At 46.1% G+C, this 13992-nt stretch overlaps 1 protein-coding gene across 15 annotated transcripts in view; it reads right to left on the bottom strand.

Moving 5' to 3' along the window:
* Positions 1-13992, bottom strand: part of CACNB2 (calcium voltage-gated channel auxiliary subunit beta 2) — a 519021-nt gene that overhangs the window by 136498 nt on the left and 368531 nt on the right. For all 15 annotated transcript variants that reach the window (XM_082259433.1, XM_082259437.1, XM_082259426.1 and 12 more), the window contains one exon: positions 4185-4304. In XM_082259433.1, coding sequence (XP_082115559.1) covers positions 4185-4304 — 120 coding nt within the window. The remainder of the gene's footprint in view (positions 1-4184; positions 4305-13992) is intronic.

The raw sequence follows: 13992 nt of genomic DNA, 5'->3' as shown, positions 1-13992 counted from the left end.
GCTGGGCAAATACCGTGTGACATAAAAAATGGCAAAACCCACTTTATTCTCTAAGGCCCCTTTCACACACTCCGTCCGTTGGACGGACTCCGTTTTCCTCAGCGGGGGATGGATCCGCCGATCCCCCGCTGAGCAGTAGGATGACAGCTGTTCTCCGCACTGTGTGCGGAGACACAGCTGTCAGTACCCCATACATCTCTATGGGGGAAATCGGATGGGAACGGACCGTTGGTCCGTTCCCATCCGATCCCATCCAATCCGCTGGACAGATGGAAAATAGGGTTTCCATCTGTCCAGATTTGACGGATCGAATCGGATGTCAGTGGACATGTCTCCGCTGACATCCGATGCCCCATAGGGATGCATGGGGGGACCGTTCAGATCCGCCAAAAAAACGGACAGGCGGATCTGAACGGTCCGCCTGTGTGAAAGAGCCCTTATTATTTAATAATATTATTATTATTATTTATTAATTTTATTTATTATTATTATTATTATTATATTTTGTTATATTATTATTTATTCAATTTATTTATTTAATTCAAAATCCACTTTATTTATTTATTTATATATTTAGGGCCTTTGCTTTAAAGAAATATATAATGTTTTGGGGGTTCTAACTAAATTTCTAGCAAAAAAAAAAAATGATTTTCACATGAAGACCAGGGATTTTCTGGTACTTTTTGTTTACAAGTGGTTAAAGCAAAACTAAACCCTCCTATCCTTTTTAGCCAAGGAAGCGGACATCTTAGCCTCAGATCTGTGACTGCCAAGGTACTGCACATGTGATCTATTATGACACCAGCCATTTGACGATTTGGTTGAGAGCACAAGCATATGTAATAGTTAGCATTCCCGGCATGTAACTGTTTTGTGAAACCAGTAAATTGATGTGTTTAGTTCCCTGTTTCCCAAAATAGTTACAGTCAGGGCATGCCTAGAATAATCACTGTTAGTCCCTGTTTACATATATGCAATGTGGGAACCCTGCGAATCCACTGCGGGTTCCCGCATCGCATTCAACTCGCAGACAATTCACATTGCCATATGCGAATCACTGGGGGTATCAAACCAAAGTTACATCACCCCCAGATCAGTTCGCATATCGCAGTGCGAACTGTCAGTTCGGACATGAATCGGATCGCATAGGTGTGAACACCAATGCGATTCAATTCTGGTGCGGACCCAAAAAGAGTCCTGTGCGAGTTGCGTCCGAATGCGGTGCGAATTCAGCCATACAGATTATTCATTGACACAGAAAGCAGGATTCGGCCCTGCCCCCCTACTCTCATGTCACTGGATTTGATTGACAACAGCAGGCATAGGCTCCTGCTGGTATCAATCTATCCAATGAGGACCCGCGACACCGGCTGGAGCTGCTGGGCTCGTGCTCATCGCTGGAATTTTTGGGTTCAAGAATAACGAGGGGGTTTGGGGGGCAGCTGCAACCAAGATGGTTTTTCCCCTTAATGCATAGAATGCATTAAGGTGAAAAATCTAGAGACTTTACAACCCCTTTAACCAATTTTGGACCAGAAGATTTTACCCCTTTAATGACCAGGCCATTTTTTGCAATGCCGAATCTGACTGAACTCTCGAACTGCAGGTTCGATTTTTTTCTTTTTTTTTTTTATCTACAGACGCCTCTTATCTGCATAGGCAGTTTTCTGGTAAAGGTGAATTATGCCTTTAAGTGAAGACTAAGGTGACAGGATTGTATGATAATCGCTATGGCGACACATGACTACCAGATATACAGCGGTGAGTTATGTCTCTGGCTCTGGGCTTCCTGCCCCGCTGTGCACCAGTTGTCTCCCAGTCAGGATCTGTGTTCCTTTTACAGAATGCCTCGGCTACCTGAAGTGAGAACATTTCATGTGCAGAAAATAAAAAACTGCGCTTTGATGTATTTTTTCAGCTTCTGCTGTGACAGCTCTGCCAGAAGTAATAAATATTGTATAAAGCCTGTCCGCATAGTGCAGCCACCAAGCCTGATTCCTGATTCCCATAGCAACGCAGGCCTAGATTTACTTATCTCAGAAACAAATACACCAGCATGGCGGCCGGGCCTCGCCGTCTCAACAGGAGAGAGCGCTTCCCTGCCTTCCACACCGCCTGGGAAGAGGCTGTGAAGAGGACCTGTCATTGTACATCGCTGTATTACGTCAGATGAAGTAATATTCAGCTCAGCGTTCTTCACCACTTGCCGACCGCCAGCAGTACATATACGGCGGCAAGTCGGCTCTGTCCCGCGTAACTGTACGTCATTTCGCGGGACCACTAGTGGGGGGAGTGTGCATGCGCCGATTGCCTACAGGGGAAGCCAATCAGCGGGTCCGGTGGCCATGACTGCCGCGATCACTCCCTGTGGCGACAGAGCGGCGGTCTGCAGTTGTAAATACTCCTATTTAGGAACACAGGTCTCTGTGATCATGCAGCAAGCCCATCCAGGAGGCAACGTATTGCCTCCTCACCGTCTGTAATGTGCCTTGGAAAGGTGATCTTATCGCGGATCGCTTTTCAGAGGAGCAGCAGTATTTGCCATATGTGTAAATGAGCCCCTACATTCAAGACATGCATTGAATGACAACAATCACAGTTGCTTGTGTGCTTATGGGAGCTCTCACCTGACATGTCAAGCCAAATGGCTGATGTCATAGTGCAGCACCATGGCAACTTCAGTGACTTAATGCTGACCCATGCTGTCTCTCAGCTCCATAGTGGGCATAACAGAATCAAAGACCAGAGATCCATAGTTATCTTGCCTCTTAAAGTGATTGTAAATTCTCCTCCTTTTTTTCCTATAAAAATAACAAACATATTATACTTACCTGCTTTGTTGCAGTTGGTTTTGCACAGAACAGCCCGGATTCTCCTCTTCTTGGGTCCCTCTCCAGTGATCCTGGCCCCTCCCTCCTGTTAAAGCGGAGTTCCGGCCTCGGGGGTCAATTTTAGCTAAAAATACCCCCGGGACAGTCAGGGCTAGTACATTCCATAATGGATAGCCTCTGAACTGTCCCAGGTTGCACTTACCTGTAAGAAGAAATACTTACCTTGAAAAGTTCTTCTCCAGCGCTGCCATCTCAGGTGTGGGCAGCTGAAGCCGCAGCGTCCCTCTTTGTGTCCTCTTCCGTGACGTCGGAGTACCACAATGCACTGCACCGGCCCCGCTCCTCATTTCCGGTGCAGGTGCGGCATCCCTGCACAGTTTCTGGGCATGCCCAGAAGCTGTTTAGCAGGTAATGCCGCGCCTGCACCGGAAGTGACGAGCGGGGCCGGTGCAGGCGCATTGATTCCTGGGAGCGATGACGTTCAGCTCCCAGGAGTCATCGCAAACCGAAAGAGACGGCACGGGCCGCGGCCGCAGAGGGAGGAAGTGGAAGGAAGGTGAGTATATTTTCTTCTATAATAAGGTAAGTGAGCAAAAAAAAATCGGCAGCATCCATTTCTTTTTCAGGTTGCACTCATCAAGCGGATGGCCCAAAATCGACTTTTTCGATTTTGAGGCCGGAACTCCGCTTTAAGTGCCCCCACAGCAAGCAACTTGCTATGGGGGCACCTGAGCCGAGTCACAGCTCCATGTGTCCATTCAGACACGGAGCCCCACCCCCTCCCCTGATTGGCTAGGTGACTTTGATTGACAGCAGCAGCAGCCAATGGCGCCACTGCTGTGTTTTAGCCAATCTGGAGGGAGAATCTTGGACAGCTGAGACACTTGTGGATATCGCTGGAAAGAGAGGGAGCTCAGGTAAGTATTAGGGGGGCTTCTGCACACAGAGAATGCATTAAGATAAAAAACCTTCTGACTTTACAACTCCTTTACCACAAACAATAAGAACTTACACATAGCAAACTAAAGCTTTCTGCCTTGGGAGGACCAGGAACCTCACACAAACCCAATCCTTTATATCAGGGGTCTTCAAACTATGGCCCTCATGTTGTTCAGGAACTAAAATTCCCATCATGCCTAGTCATGTCGGTGAATCTCAGAGTTTTACAATGCCTCATGGGATGTGTAGTTCTGCAACAGCTGGAGAGCCGTAGTTTGAGGATCCCTGCATTATATAATGATGGAGAGGTACGTATGCTACATGTTTTACAAATTCATTTCCTGCAGGGCACCAGGAGGCGCCATCAATGGTATAACACCTGACCAGCAGCCATCACCGTGTCACCAACTGTACCTTGGCTTTCTCCAACTGTGTCTGGGCCTGCCGCTCTGCTTCCCTGCGAACCGCCTCTCTGTCTTCCTCCAAAGAGACATCAGAATCGGATGGACGGCTGGTGTAGGAGTCCGCCGAACCCTGCAGAGATGAGGACATGTGTTACTGCTGAAAATACACCACATTTCAAGTCATTTCACACTGAATTTTAGGCCTTATACTCATTGGACGTTTGCACATCTCTCCTAGACGCCTTTCCTCCTGGCAGAAATAACGCTTGGCACTAGTAAAAGCGTAGAGGTGTGTTTATAAACGCTTGGACGTGCAGGGGCGTTTATAGTAGGGATCGACCGATTATTGGCAAACCTGATATATCGAGGGCTAATATGCACTTTCCCCAATCTATCAGAATCGGCCCCAGAGGTGACCGATATTGCCGATATTTCGGGGAAAGTGCTGCACCGGAGTGATGCCTGCAGCTAGAGGAATCACCCCGGTACCGGGATCCATAGCCGACGGTCGGCTGTCTTGTAATGATACGGATGCGGCTGAGAAGCCACTCGGCTGTCATTACAAGGAGCGGGAGGGGACGTCCTCCCCCCTCCCGCTGCCTTCTGCGGCTCGCCTGGGTCTCCCATGCCACCGGGAGACCCGGGCAACGAGCCTGCATGGCCGCTGAAGACCCGATCAAAGCCGCATTCGGCTCTGATTGGGTCTCCATGCAAAAACCCAGAAGTGATGTCATGAGTGACATCACTTCCGGGTACTCGGCAACAGATTTTAAAAAATGACAGCCAAACTTGGCGTTTTGAATGCTTTAAAGTGCAGATCCCTCCACAAGAGTACCTGTCAAGAAAAAAAAAAAATAAATAAAAAGAATAAAAAATTTTAAATGTACAAAAATATCGGCCGATACCGATATGCATTGGCCAAAATATCAGTATCAGCAAGGAAAAAACGATATCGGTTGATCAATAGTTTATAGAGTAGGGATGCACTGATATATCGGCCGAAAATTGGGTTATCACCATTAATACGGTACATGCGGTATTAAACCCAAAAATGTATTCTCTTGCAGCTTATCAATCATTAGATATGGAGGCTGCATCGTTTTTCTTTTCTTTGGCTCTTTTCACCGGCGATCTGGCCAGTAACGCACCTCCTGTATTACTGACACGCCACTCTGGTGGATTGAGCAAATAAGACACAGCAGACAGCAGCATAGTCAGTCTGGTGGGAGGGGAGTGTTAAATGTATTAGCAGCTTTAGATATACTAACAAACTGAAGTCATACTCCAACTTACACTTTATAATCAGTTACAGCATTTTTTTTTTTTTCCCCTTTTTGAATAAAGGTTTTGCACGAATAAATAAAAGCTGAGCATTTTTATCACCCCTGCCAGTGTTAAGTGGTTTGTCTCATCCATGTAAACGGATACATTCTGCTGGAGAGTTTGTGCTGTGAAAAACAACAGATTTGCTGGCTTAATTACCAGATGAAAACAGAAGAAAGAAAGCCTAAAAAAGAAAACGAATACAGTCATCACATCTATAGGGAGAATCTGTTGCTTTGCATATTCTGGGTAAGTGAAGGGCATTCTAAGAACAACCCCAGCACATTAAGCTAGGTTTCAATGTGCGTCTAAAAATGCATCACATTCCCTCCTCATTGCCTGCCAATTGCCTCTGAAAAGCAATCTGAAAAGCTGGTTGCCTTTCAGAGGCAATTGGCAGGCAATGAGGAGGGAATGTGATGCATCTGCACTGCCTGTTTAACCCCATATATGCCAAACAGACACGCAGCATCTGTATGCAGATGTGAGACATTTGCGTTGCTTCTAGATTCACGATTTGTTGGATAATCTTTGCTTTGCGGGCACCCCTATTCACTACCATTGCAGCTTAAGAGGGGCACTGGAAACGCATTTTAACTAGTCTAGCTAGTCTAAATGTGGCCTAATACTCACAGTTTTCACACTACCACAGTGTTCCACTGCTCCTTTGGAGCCCTAAGTAAATACCCGGGTGAGACCTACGTATGTGTGTGCTTCTAAATGCAAACACGAGGAGATGGGGGTGCTTTAAAACCATTTTTTTCTATTATTAATTTTTTTAATTTTTACACTGTCCCTTTATTTATTTTTGATAACTTTTATTCCTATTTTAGAAATGTAATCATCCCTTGTGAAAGAATTAAGGCATGACAGGTCCTCCTTATGTAGAGATCTGGGGTTTATCAGACCCCAGATATCTTCTCTACCCTGGAAAGCATGAGGTCAAAAAACAAAAACAAAAAAACATTGATCTCTTCTTTCTATGTGGGAAAAAAAATGGCAGTGTTTACATCTGCCAGAGCTGGAAGTGCCATAATGACGTCACTTCCGGCCTCCCAGGGTCATAGAGCTCAGCCAGCTCTGTAGTAACCCAGTGCCACCGTCGGATCAGATCTCCGGCTTCCCGTTTGCACGAGAGTGCCAGAGAGGCGCAGAGTGAAGTGGGGGGGGGGGGGGGTAATAATGTCCCTTCCTGCTGCCTGTAAAAGCAATCCAGCAGCTAACAAGCCGCTGGGATGGCTTTTACATTGTAGGGAAGCCGCTTGCTGGCTGAAAAAATCAAACATACCATTTCTTGATGATATCCGTAGCTGCAGGCATCATTCAGATATCTCCAAAGTCCACAACCTCATATGAAGTCATGGGGGGGCGGAGGGGGGGGGGGGGCAAAGTGGTTGTAAAACCTTACATATAATCAGTGAAGTGACTGGCCTTAGGTGATAAACAGAAATGAAACAAATCCTCCTACATAAGTTTTACTTGTTTATCTGCAGCCATCTTTCCCCTACATTTATTCAAAGTGCAGACAGTAGACAAGATTTCTCAGCTCGGATAAGCAGGGGGCGGAGAGCTGAAGGTACATCAGTGAGGAGAGCTGAGAGCTGATTGGAGGGAAAGGGACACACCCCCTTTACACAGCACACAGGAACAGAGCTGAGGCTGTCAATCAGCTGGAGCTCCCTCCCCTGTCACCATTTTTCTTTTGGTGTCAGGAAAACTTGTCAGAAGTGGCTCATACTGGTAGCAGAGGAAAGAAACAGAAATGACACTTAGTGCTCTGGATTGAAACAAGTACACACTATAGAGCAGTGTTTCTCAACCTTTTTTCAGTAAAGGCACCCTTTAAAATTCTGGACAGGCTCGAGGCACCCCATTCTAAAATGTAAAAAAAACGATTCTAATGCATTTTAATGCAGCAAAATCCACATATGTAGGAAACCAAACGTTAGAAGTATTTTATTCTTCCAAAGCAAATAACACTGGTACTGACTAGTATTCCAATGTTTCTCTTCTTCCTGAGTTTTTCTTCTCCATCACTTAGCTAAGGTGACCCCAGCGCTGATGGAGACGGGCATTGAAGGGTCAAACAAGGGTGCTATTCAGGCAACCATTATCCTCCTTATTAACTGAAGATGTCCTTGGTTGTTAGGAAAATGGCGGCTAGGAGGCTGTAATGGTGCACAATAAAAATCTGTGACCTTGTGTAACTAAAAGGCCGGCTTGTTCTACTTGCTGGCTTGTATACAATTTTTCGGCAATTTTTAGGCATTTTGCCAAGGCACCCCTGAAGAAATCTCAAGGCGCCCCAGGGTGAAATAGGCTGTAATAGAGGGAGATGCTTTGCTCATATTTCATGTCTGAGGTATATAAGCACTTTAACTACAGAACAGAATAATCAGGTCACCAGCCTGGCTCTGCTGTCTGGGCAAGGCTGTGTAATTCTCAGAAAAGTTTATATGCCTGTAGCACCCTCCTAGGTAGGTGCTAGGAAAAAGCATCTATTGCTCCTTCTACTTATCAGGGGAGCTGATTTGTTAGGTTGCCTGTTGCATGTCTCCAGGTGTAATTCACTGGGTCTGAGGGAGTGTCCCCACTGTGTCCAATGAGGGAGCTTGTTGGACAGTGGAGGAAACCCAGCCAGTGACACATTGGCTTTTGTGGGAGGGCGTTCTTGCATTCCTGGGATTGCTCATAAAAGCCGGGGGGACATGTGACAGGGCGCCTTTGGCGGGAGTCCCAGGAGGAGGCTGACGGCTCGTCTCTCCTCCTGCTGAGTATGAGGAAAGTGGTCTTAGGCAGTCGGCCTAGTGGATCAAGTGTGGAGCTGAGCTGCAGAGGATCCAGTGTAGCTGACGGTGGAGTTGCTGGCAGAGTCTCTCGGGAAAAACAGTGTCGGTGAGTACTAAGGGACCTGCCAAAGGGTCTGCCCAGGAAGGGGACCACTCCAGTGAAGTCAGAGGATCAAGGAGCTAGCTCACACAGAGAGAGTTACAGTAAAGGGGGTGCCTTGTAGAACCCTGAGGAATAGGGATAAAGGGGATGCCTAGTTGGGCCCTGAAGAGCGATTCACAGAGCAATACAAGTCCATTAAATTCTTCTTCACTGCTATTGACAAGGTGAAGCAGCGGCCTTGCCGCACTCAGTTATTTCTAGGCGTCCCAGCAAATTGTGCACAGTTTATTCAAGCTGCAACTACAAAAAACCAAAACCCCTAGACTGTTTCTTGACTGAGCCAAGCACTTTGAAAATGCTAAACCGTGATGTTGTTGCTATGGGTAACCCAGGGGAATCCGTAACCAGCAGCTCCCAAGGGAGTAGTGCTACATGCCCATCGCACACCTTCCTGGGTATAGGCACATGTGTTGTGGGTGCTGCAGCAATCACCAGCTGGGCACTGGATCCATCACAGATACATATTGTACATATTCGCCAGCACACCATGGATCTTGCAAAGCAGTCTGAAGAAACTTTTTTATCACATCAGGAAAAGTGCAACATTTCGGAGTGCAGGACCCCTTCGTCAGGCATGTAATCACATCATTACCCCTATCGGTTTCACATTCCTTTAACCTTGGATGGACTGTCCATTTACATATGGCTTTTATGGATTTTTAATGGCTTATGTCTCATTTGTTTATATCTGTTAAGAGATATTTTTTCTAGATCTGCTGGCAACTGCCTTGGTTTAGTTCTGTTCATTGTTTGGCGCTGCACTTTATTTATTTATGTGATCACATGCCTGAGGAAGGGGTCCTGCGTGACTCCGAAAGTTGCACCTTTCCGGATGTGATCCTTTTGCAAAAAAAAGTTTTTTCGGACTGCTTTGCAAGATCCATGGTGTGCTGGCGACTATGTATGCATCTGTGTATTTCTCAGGACTAACCGGACAAAAATACAAATCCTTTATCAGGTAAAACAGCTTCTTTATATGCATTGCAGCTGTATATTTTGTAGATTAGCCGGAGTTCCACTTTAAAAGCAAGAAACATGACTGGAGTCTAAGAGCGAGCTCTCAATGCCTTAAACAAGTTGTTTTGACTGTTGATCACAAGGCGTATAATCTCACTGAAAAGCGATCTGTGATTTCTCTCTGCAGGCTCATCTGCCTATCCTGATCTGACGACACAACAGACTCAGCAACACATGCTATTAACAAACAGTCAACGAGTGTTGTGTTGGCTACGCGTCTCATCTGCTGCCAGTCACACAGTCACTCCAGAGTCGGCGCCCCGTACACAATCTGCGTTCACCCCAGCCTGTATGACAATTACATGCTCTATACACTGCAATATATGGACGGTACAGTACTGCGTTCTTACTGTGCCATCATATTCACAACTGTTCCCACATATACCATAGAGCCAGGGCCGCTGATAGGGGGGGACCACCAGCCCTCTTGTAGGGGGCCCAAGCACACAGGGGGGCCCACATAGAGAGGGGGTTAGTGATGGTCAACAAATACAGAAATCTTCCTCCAGCACCTGAATCTGATCTGTCCCTCTCCCTGCTATCAGCTTTTATCTGTTAAAAAAGAGACAGTTGTCCCTCACTAATCCCCCTCCCTTGTGTGGGCCCCCCTCCCAGCACTGGCTCTAATGTTATTTCTGCTGAGGAGTTTATTTGTAACTTTGTTTCTCTCTCTCTGTCTCTCTGATCACTGAGCTCCAACTGCCCAGCCTGTATATTTTTCTCATCTCATCTTCATTTTTATTTAACATAGTTTTTTTTTAATTTAGAAGGAATTATGTGAGTTATGTTATATTTGTGTCTGCTAATAGTGATTTTGCTGTAATTTTAGCTAAATATATCTTTAATATTTTCTTGGGGGGCCCTGCCAGGTCGTCTGTACAGGGCCCCGCGATTTCTAACAGCAGCCCTGCATAGAGCAGTACAAAGTCAGGTCACACTGAAGTCGTAGTGTGGTCAAGCATATTACAGCCTTATTGTGCAGTCTAGACTGAGCTGTACAGAAATTACACTTAGTGCCGGTTCACATTAGTGCGATTACGGAGATCGCATGTAATTCGGAGCGCACTGCTCCTAAATTACATGCGCTCTCATGTGCGGTATGAATTTCAGCCATACACTTTGTATGGCTGAATTCGCACCGCATCCGCAATAAACACGCACATGAGGCTTTTTTTAATCCGCAGCAGAATCGGATCGCATAGTGGTTCACACTAGTGCGATCCGATTCTGTGCGAACTTGCAGATCGCACTGCGATATGCGATCGCAACTGGGGGTGTCGTTAACTTTTAATTGACACCTCCTGCATATCGCATATGGCAGTGTGAACTGCCAGGGGTGCGGATGCGATGCGGGATCACGCTGCATATTCGCAGCCTTCCCGCATCGCACAAATGTGAACCAGCACTTAGGCCTCATGCACACAGGATTTTTACAGTGGCTGTTTTTGGCGTCAGACGTTTTTTTCTGCAGCCAATAAACACTCCAGCATGTAATCCTCTGTGTCCATGCACACACAGGCTGTTATCAGCAGTTTTTGGTAGGGGCAGTTTCTGGCTGTGAAAAAAAAAGAAAACTAGTGGATTTTGAGTGGCGTTTTTCAAATGTAAAAACGCTTTAACGTCAATAAACGCTGATAAATGCCAATTACACCCAAAAAAACTGTTGACTGGCATTTTTTGATGTTTTTTATTCCATTGATTTTTTAACCGCTTTACGACCACCCGCCGCAGTTGTACTGCGGCAGGCAGCGGCTCCTGCGCGAATTGGCGTAACAGTTGCGCGCAGGAGGCTAGGGGGCGAGTGCGCGTCGGGGAAGCCAATGCAGCGGGCAGACGGCTCTGATTGCCATCACACACCCATGATCATTCCCCGCTGAGAGAGACAACTAGCCCCCAGCACATAATTGTAAAATATCCCAGCATGTGCAGTGTTTCTGACTCCTACCACCATGAACACTTTAAATCACTGAAGTGGTAATGGTGGTTAGAGTGTTCCCTTAATATCTCTCAGAAGAAGTAAACAAAGTACACATGGGTCTAATGCAGGGAAACATCAGCCAGTTCATTAAAAACTGGCTGCCATTGGGCACGTGTGTATGACAGCCGGTCCGACAGAAGCAGGCCATTCCGCATGTGCGAAAGAAAAACATAGTCTCCTAACTATTAGCTGGCTCCTAGATTTCAAGCAAATTTGTCAAGCCATTGCACCATTGTTGGTGTCAGTGGGAGGAATAGTGTCCCATCGTTGGTGTCAGTGAGAAGAATAGTGTCCCATCGTTGGTGTCAGTGAGAAGAATAGTGTCCCATCGTTGGTGTCAGTGTGAGGACATGTGCTCTATCATTGGGGTCTGTGGGTTTAGGGTGCCCATCATTGGTATCACTGGGAGGAATAGCCCTCCATTGTTGGTGTCAGTGGCAACAATTATGCCCCTATAGTTGGTGTCAGTAGGAGGAATAGTGCACCAAAGGCCAGATAAAGGAAAGCAAAGGGCCCCCAGGCCGCAGTTTGGAGACCCCTATTCTAGTGGGATAACAATGAACTAAGTAGTGGATATGTTGGCTGCTAGATGGAGTTGACCATCACTACTGTACATGCACAAGTTTTCGTTTCTTTGAGTTTATTCTTTTTTCTATCTTTTGTAAACAATTTAAGGAAGCCTCATTGACATTTTCTTTCAAGATCAAATCAATGTTTTTTTTGATGTGTTGTCATGGGACCCTTAGAGCCGGTTCACACTGGGGCGACTTGTCAGGCGACCTGGTCGCCTGACAGGTCGCCTGCCATAGAGAAGCTGTGGACCCGTTCTAATAGGAGCGACACAAGTCGCTCCGACTTAGAAAAAGGGTCCGGAGCTTCTTTGGGGCGACCTGGAGTGACCTGCATTGACTTCAATGTTATGAGGTCACCCCGGCAAGTCGGATCGCTCTAATGTGAACCGGCTCTAAAACGATGTGGGGCCCATAGGCTGGTGCCTACTCTGCCTATTTGGTTATCTGTCACTGACATCATCAGTACTGACACTAAGGTGTTAAAGATATATATGTATATGTGTATATATATAAAAACATATACACTGGGGTGTCCCTAATGTGTGCAGTGCATGCAGTACACGTGAGCCTTGAGGGAAAGCAGGGCCAACTGCTCACAGCACACATTGGGAATTCAATTGTAGAAGCGCTGCTTGCTGCGACAATGTCCTCTGAGTTACAGCCATGCCTGTCACTTGCATCTGCAGCTCAAAGGAGATCCAAGTATGCTGGCAGTGCATCCACCCTGTGAAAGGAGTGGGCACAATGCCAACAGTACACTGATCAAGAACTCAGGTGATATATATGTACATCGGTCCGCTTAGTTATAAAACCTAGTGAAGTCAAGTAATAGCATGCAGTTCAACGGGTCTGGGGGTATGAGGGGAACAGAGATTTATTGGGTGCAAATAAATGAACGTTGCTGGCACTGGTCACATTTATATGTGATCATAACCTCTGACTGAACTTGGAGACAAATGGTTTTCATCCAGGGTACCGGCTCTGGCCATATACACACCGCTAAGCACCCAGTGTGTGTCACCCATAGCATAGAGTGGTGTAGCCCAGAGTCTTCAGAAAGGGGCTCCAATATACGATGTTGCCCAATGCCCACTGAATTCAGAAAACGCCTATATAAACACACATACACACTGTATATATTTTGCAGCGCTAGTATAGTAAGGGGCAAATTTATAAATCAGTTTCACCAAACTTTCATTGCCGGGGAATCAGGAAATTTTTTAAAAAACCAGGCTTAGGAAGATTCACCTGCACTTAACAGTTTTTGGTGAATGATAGATTCGCTGCTTTATAAATATTCCTCGTGTCACCTTGTACGTCAAAATACATGAGCTTCTTAAAGTGGCATTAAACCTAAAAGCAAACATTTATTATATTGCAGCTAACCAATTCTTAGATGTGGTGGCTGCATTAGTTTTCTTTTTCAAGCTTTGTTTCACCAGGTGATCTGACCAGTAAGTCTATTGTTTTTCAACAGAACAAACTCTAATGCAAATGTATACGACCAAGATACTGGTACCCCGCCCACCACATACACACATTCTTTAATTATTGGGCAATTCTTCACCCAATGACATGATGCTCCAGGATCCTTTTCCCTTTTTCTTGTGGTTCACGGCCCTCAATGCACAGAACAGTGCTATTATTTGCATCCTTCTCCTGTGAGCCCAGGGGGTGTGTCCTTGACTCCCGTGACTTACAGGAAGTGGGTTGAATGAAGTTGGCCATGATTTGGCCTGGAAGTGACACAGCAGCCAGGATTGAAGGAACACGGCACAAGGATGGGTACTCCTTTTTCCAAGAGACTGGGGGGGTTGGGCAGGGAGAAGGAAGGGATTTGTATAAATAAAATCTAGTGAAGTGGAGCTTTAATACACAGCAATGGTGTTGGTGGGTCACCTTATTTGGTTGCAAATGGTAACATTTGCCTGTATGAAGAAACAAAAAGGACAGAGCGCACAACCGCCCTAGCATAA

This window comes from Pelophylax lessonae (genome assembly GCF_965119305.1).
Source record: "Pelophylax lessonae genome assembly, chromosome: 5".
NCBI classification, from domain to species: Eukaryota; Metazoa; Chordata; class Amphibia; order Anura; family Ranidae; genus Pelophylax; species Pelophylax lessonae.
The sequence above is the reverse complement of the archived record's forward strand: the minus strand, read 5'-3'. Positions and strand labels throughout refer to the sequence as shown.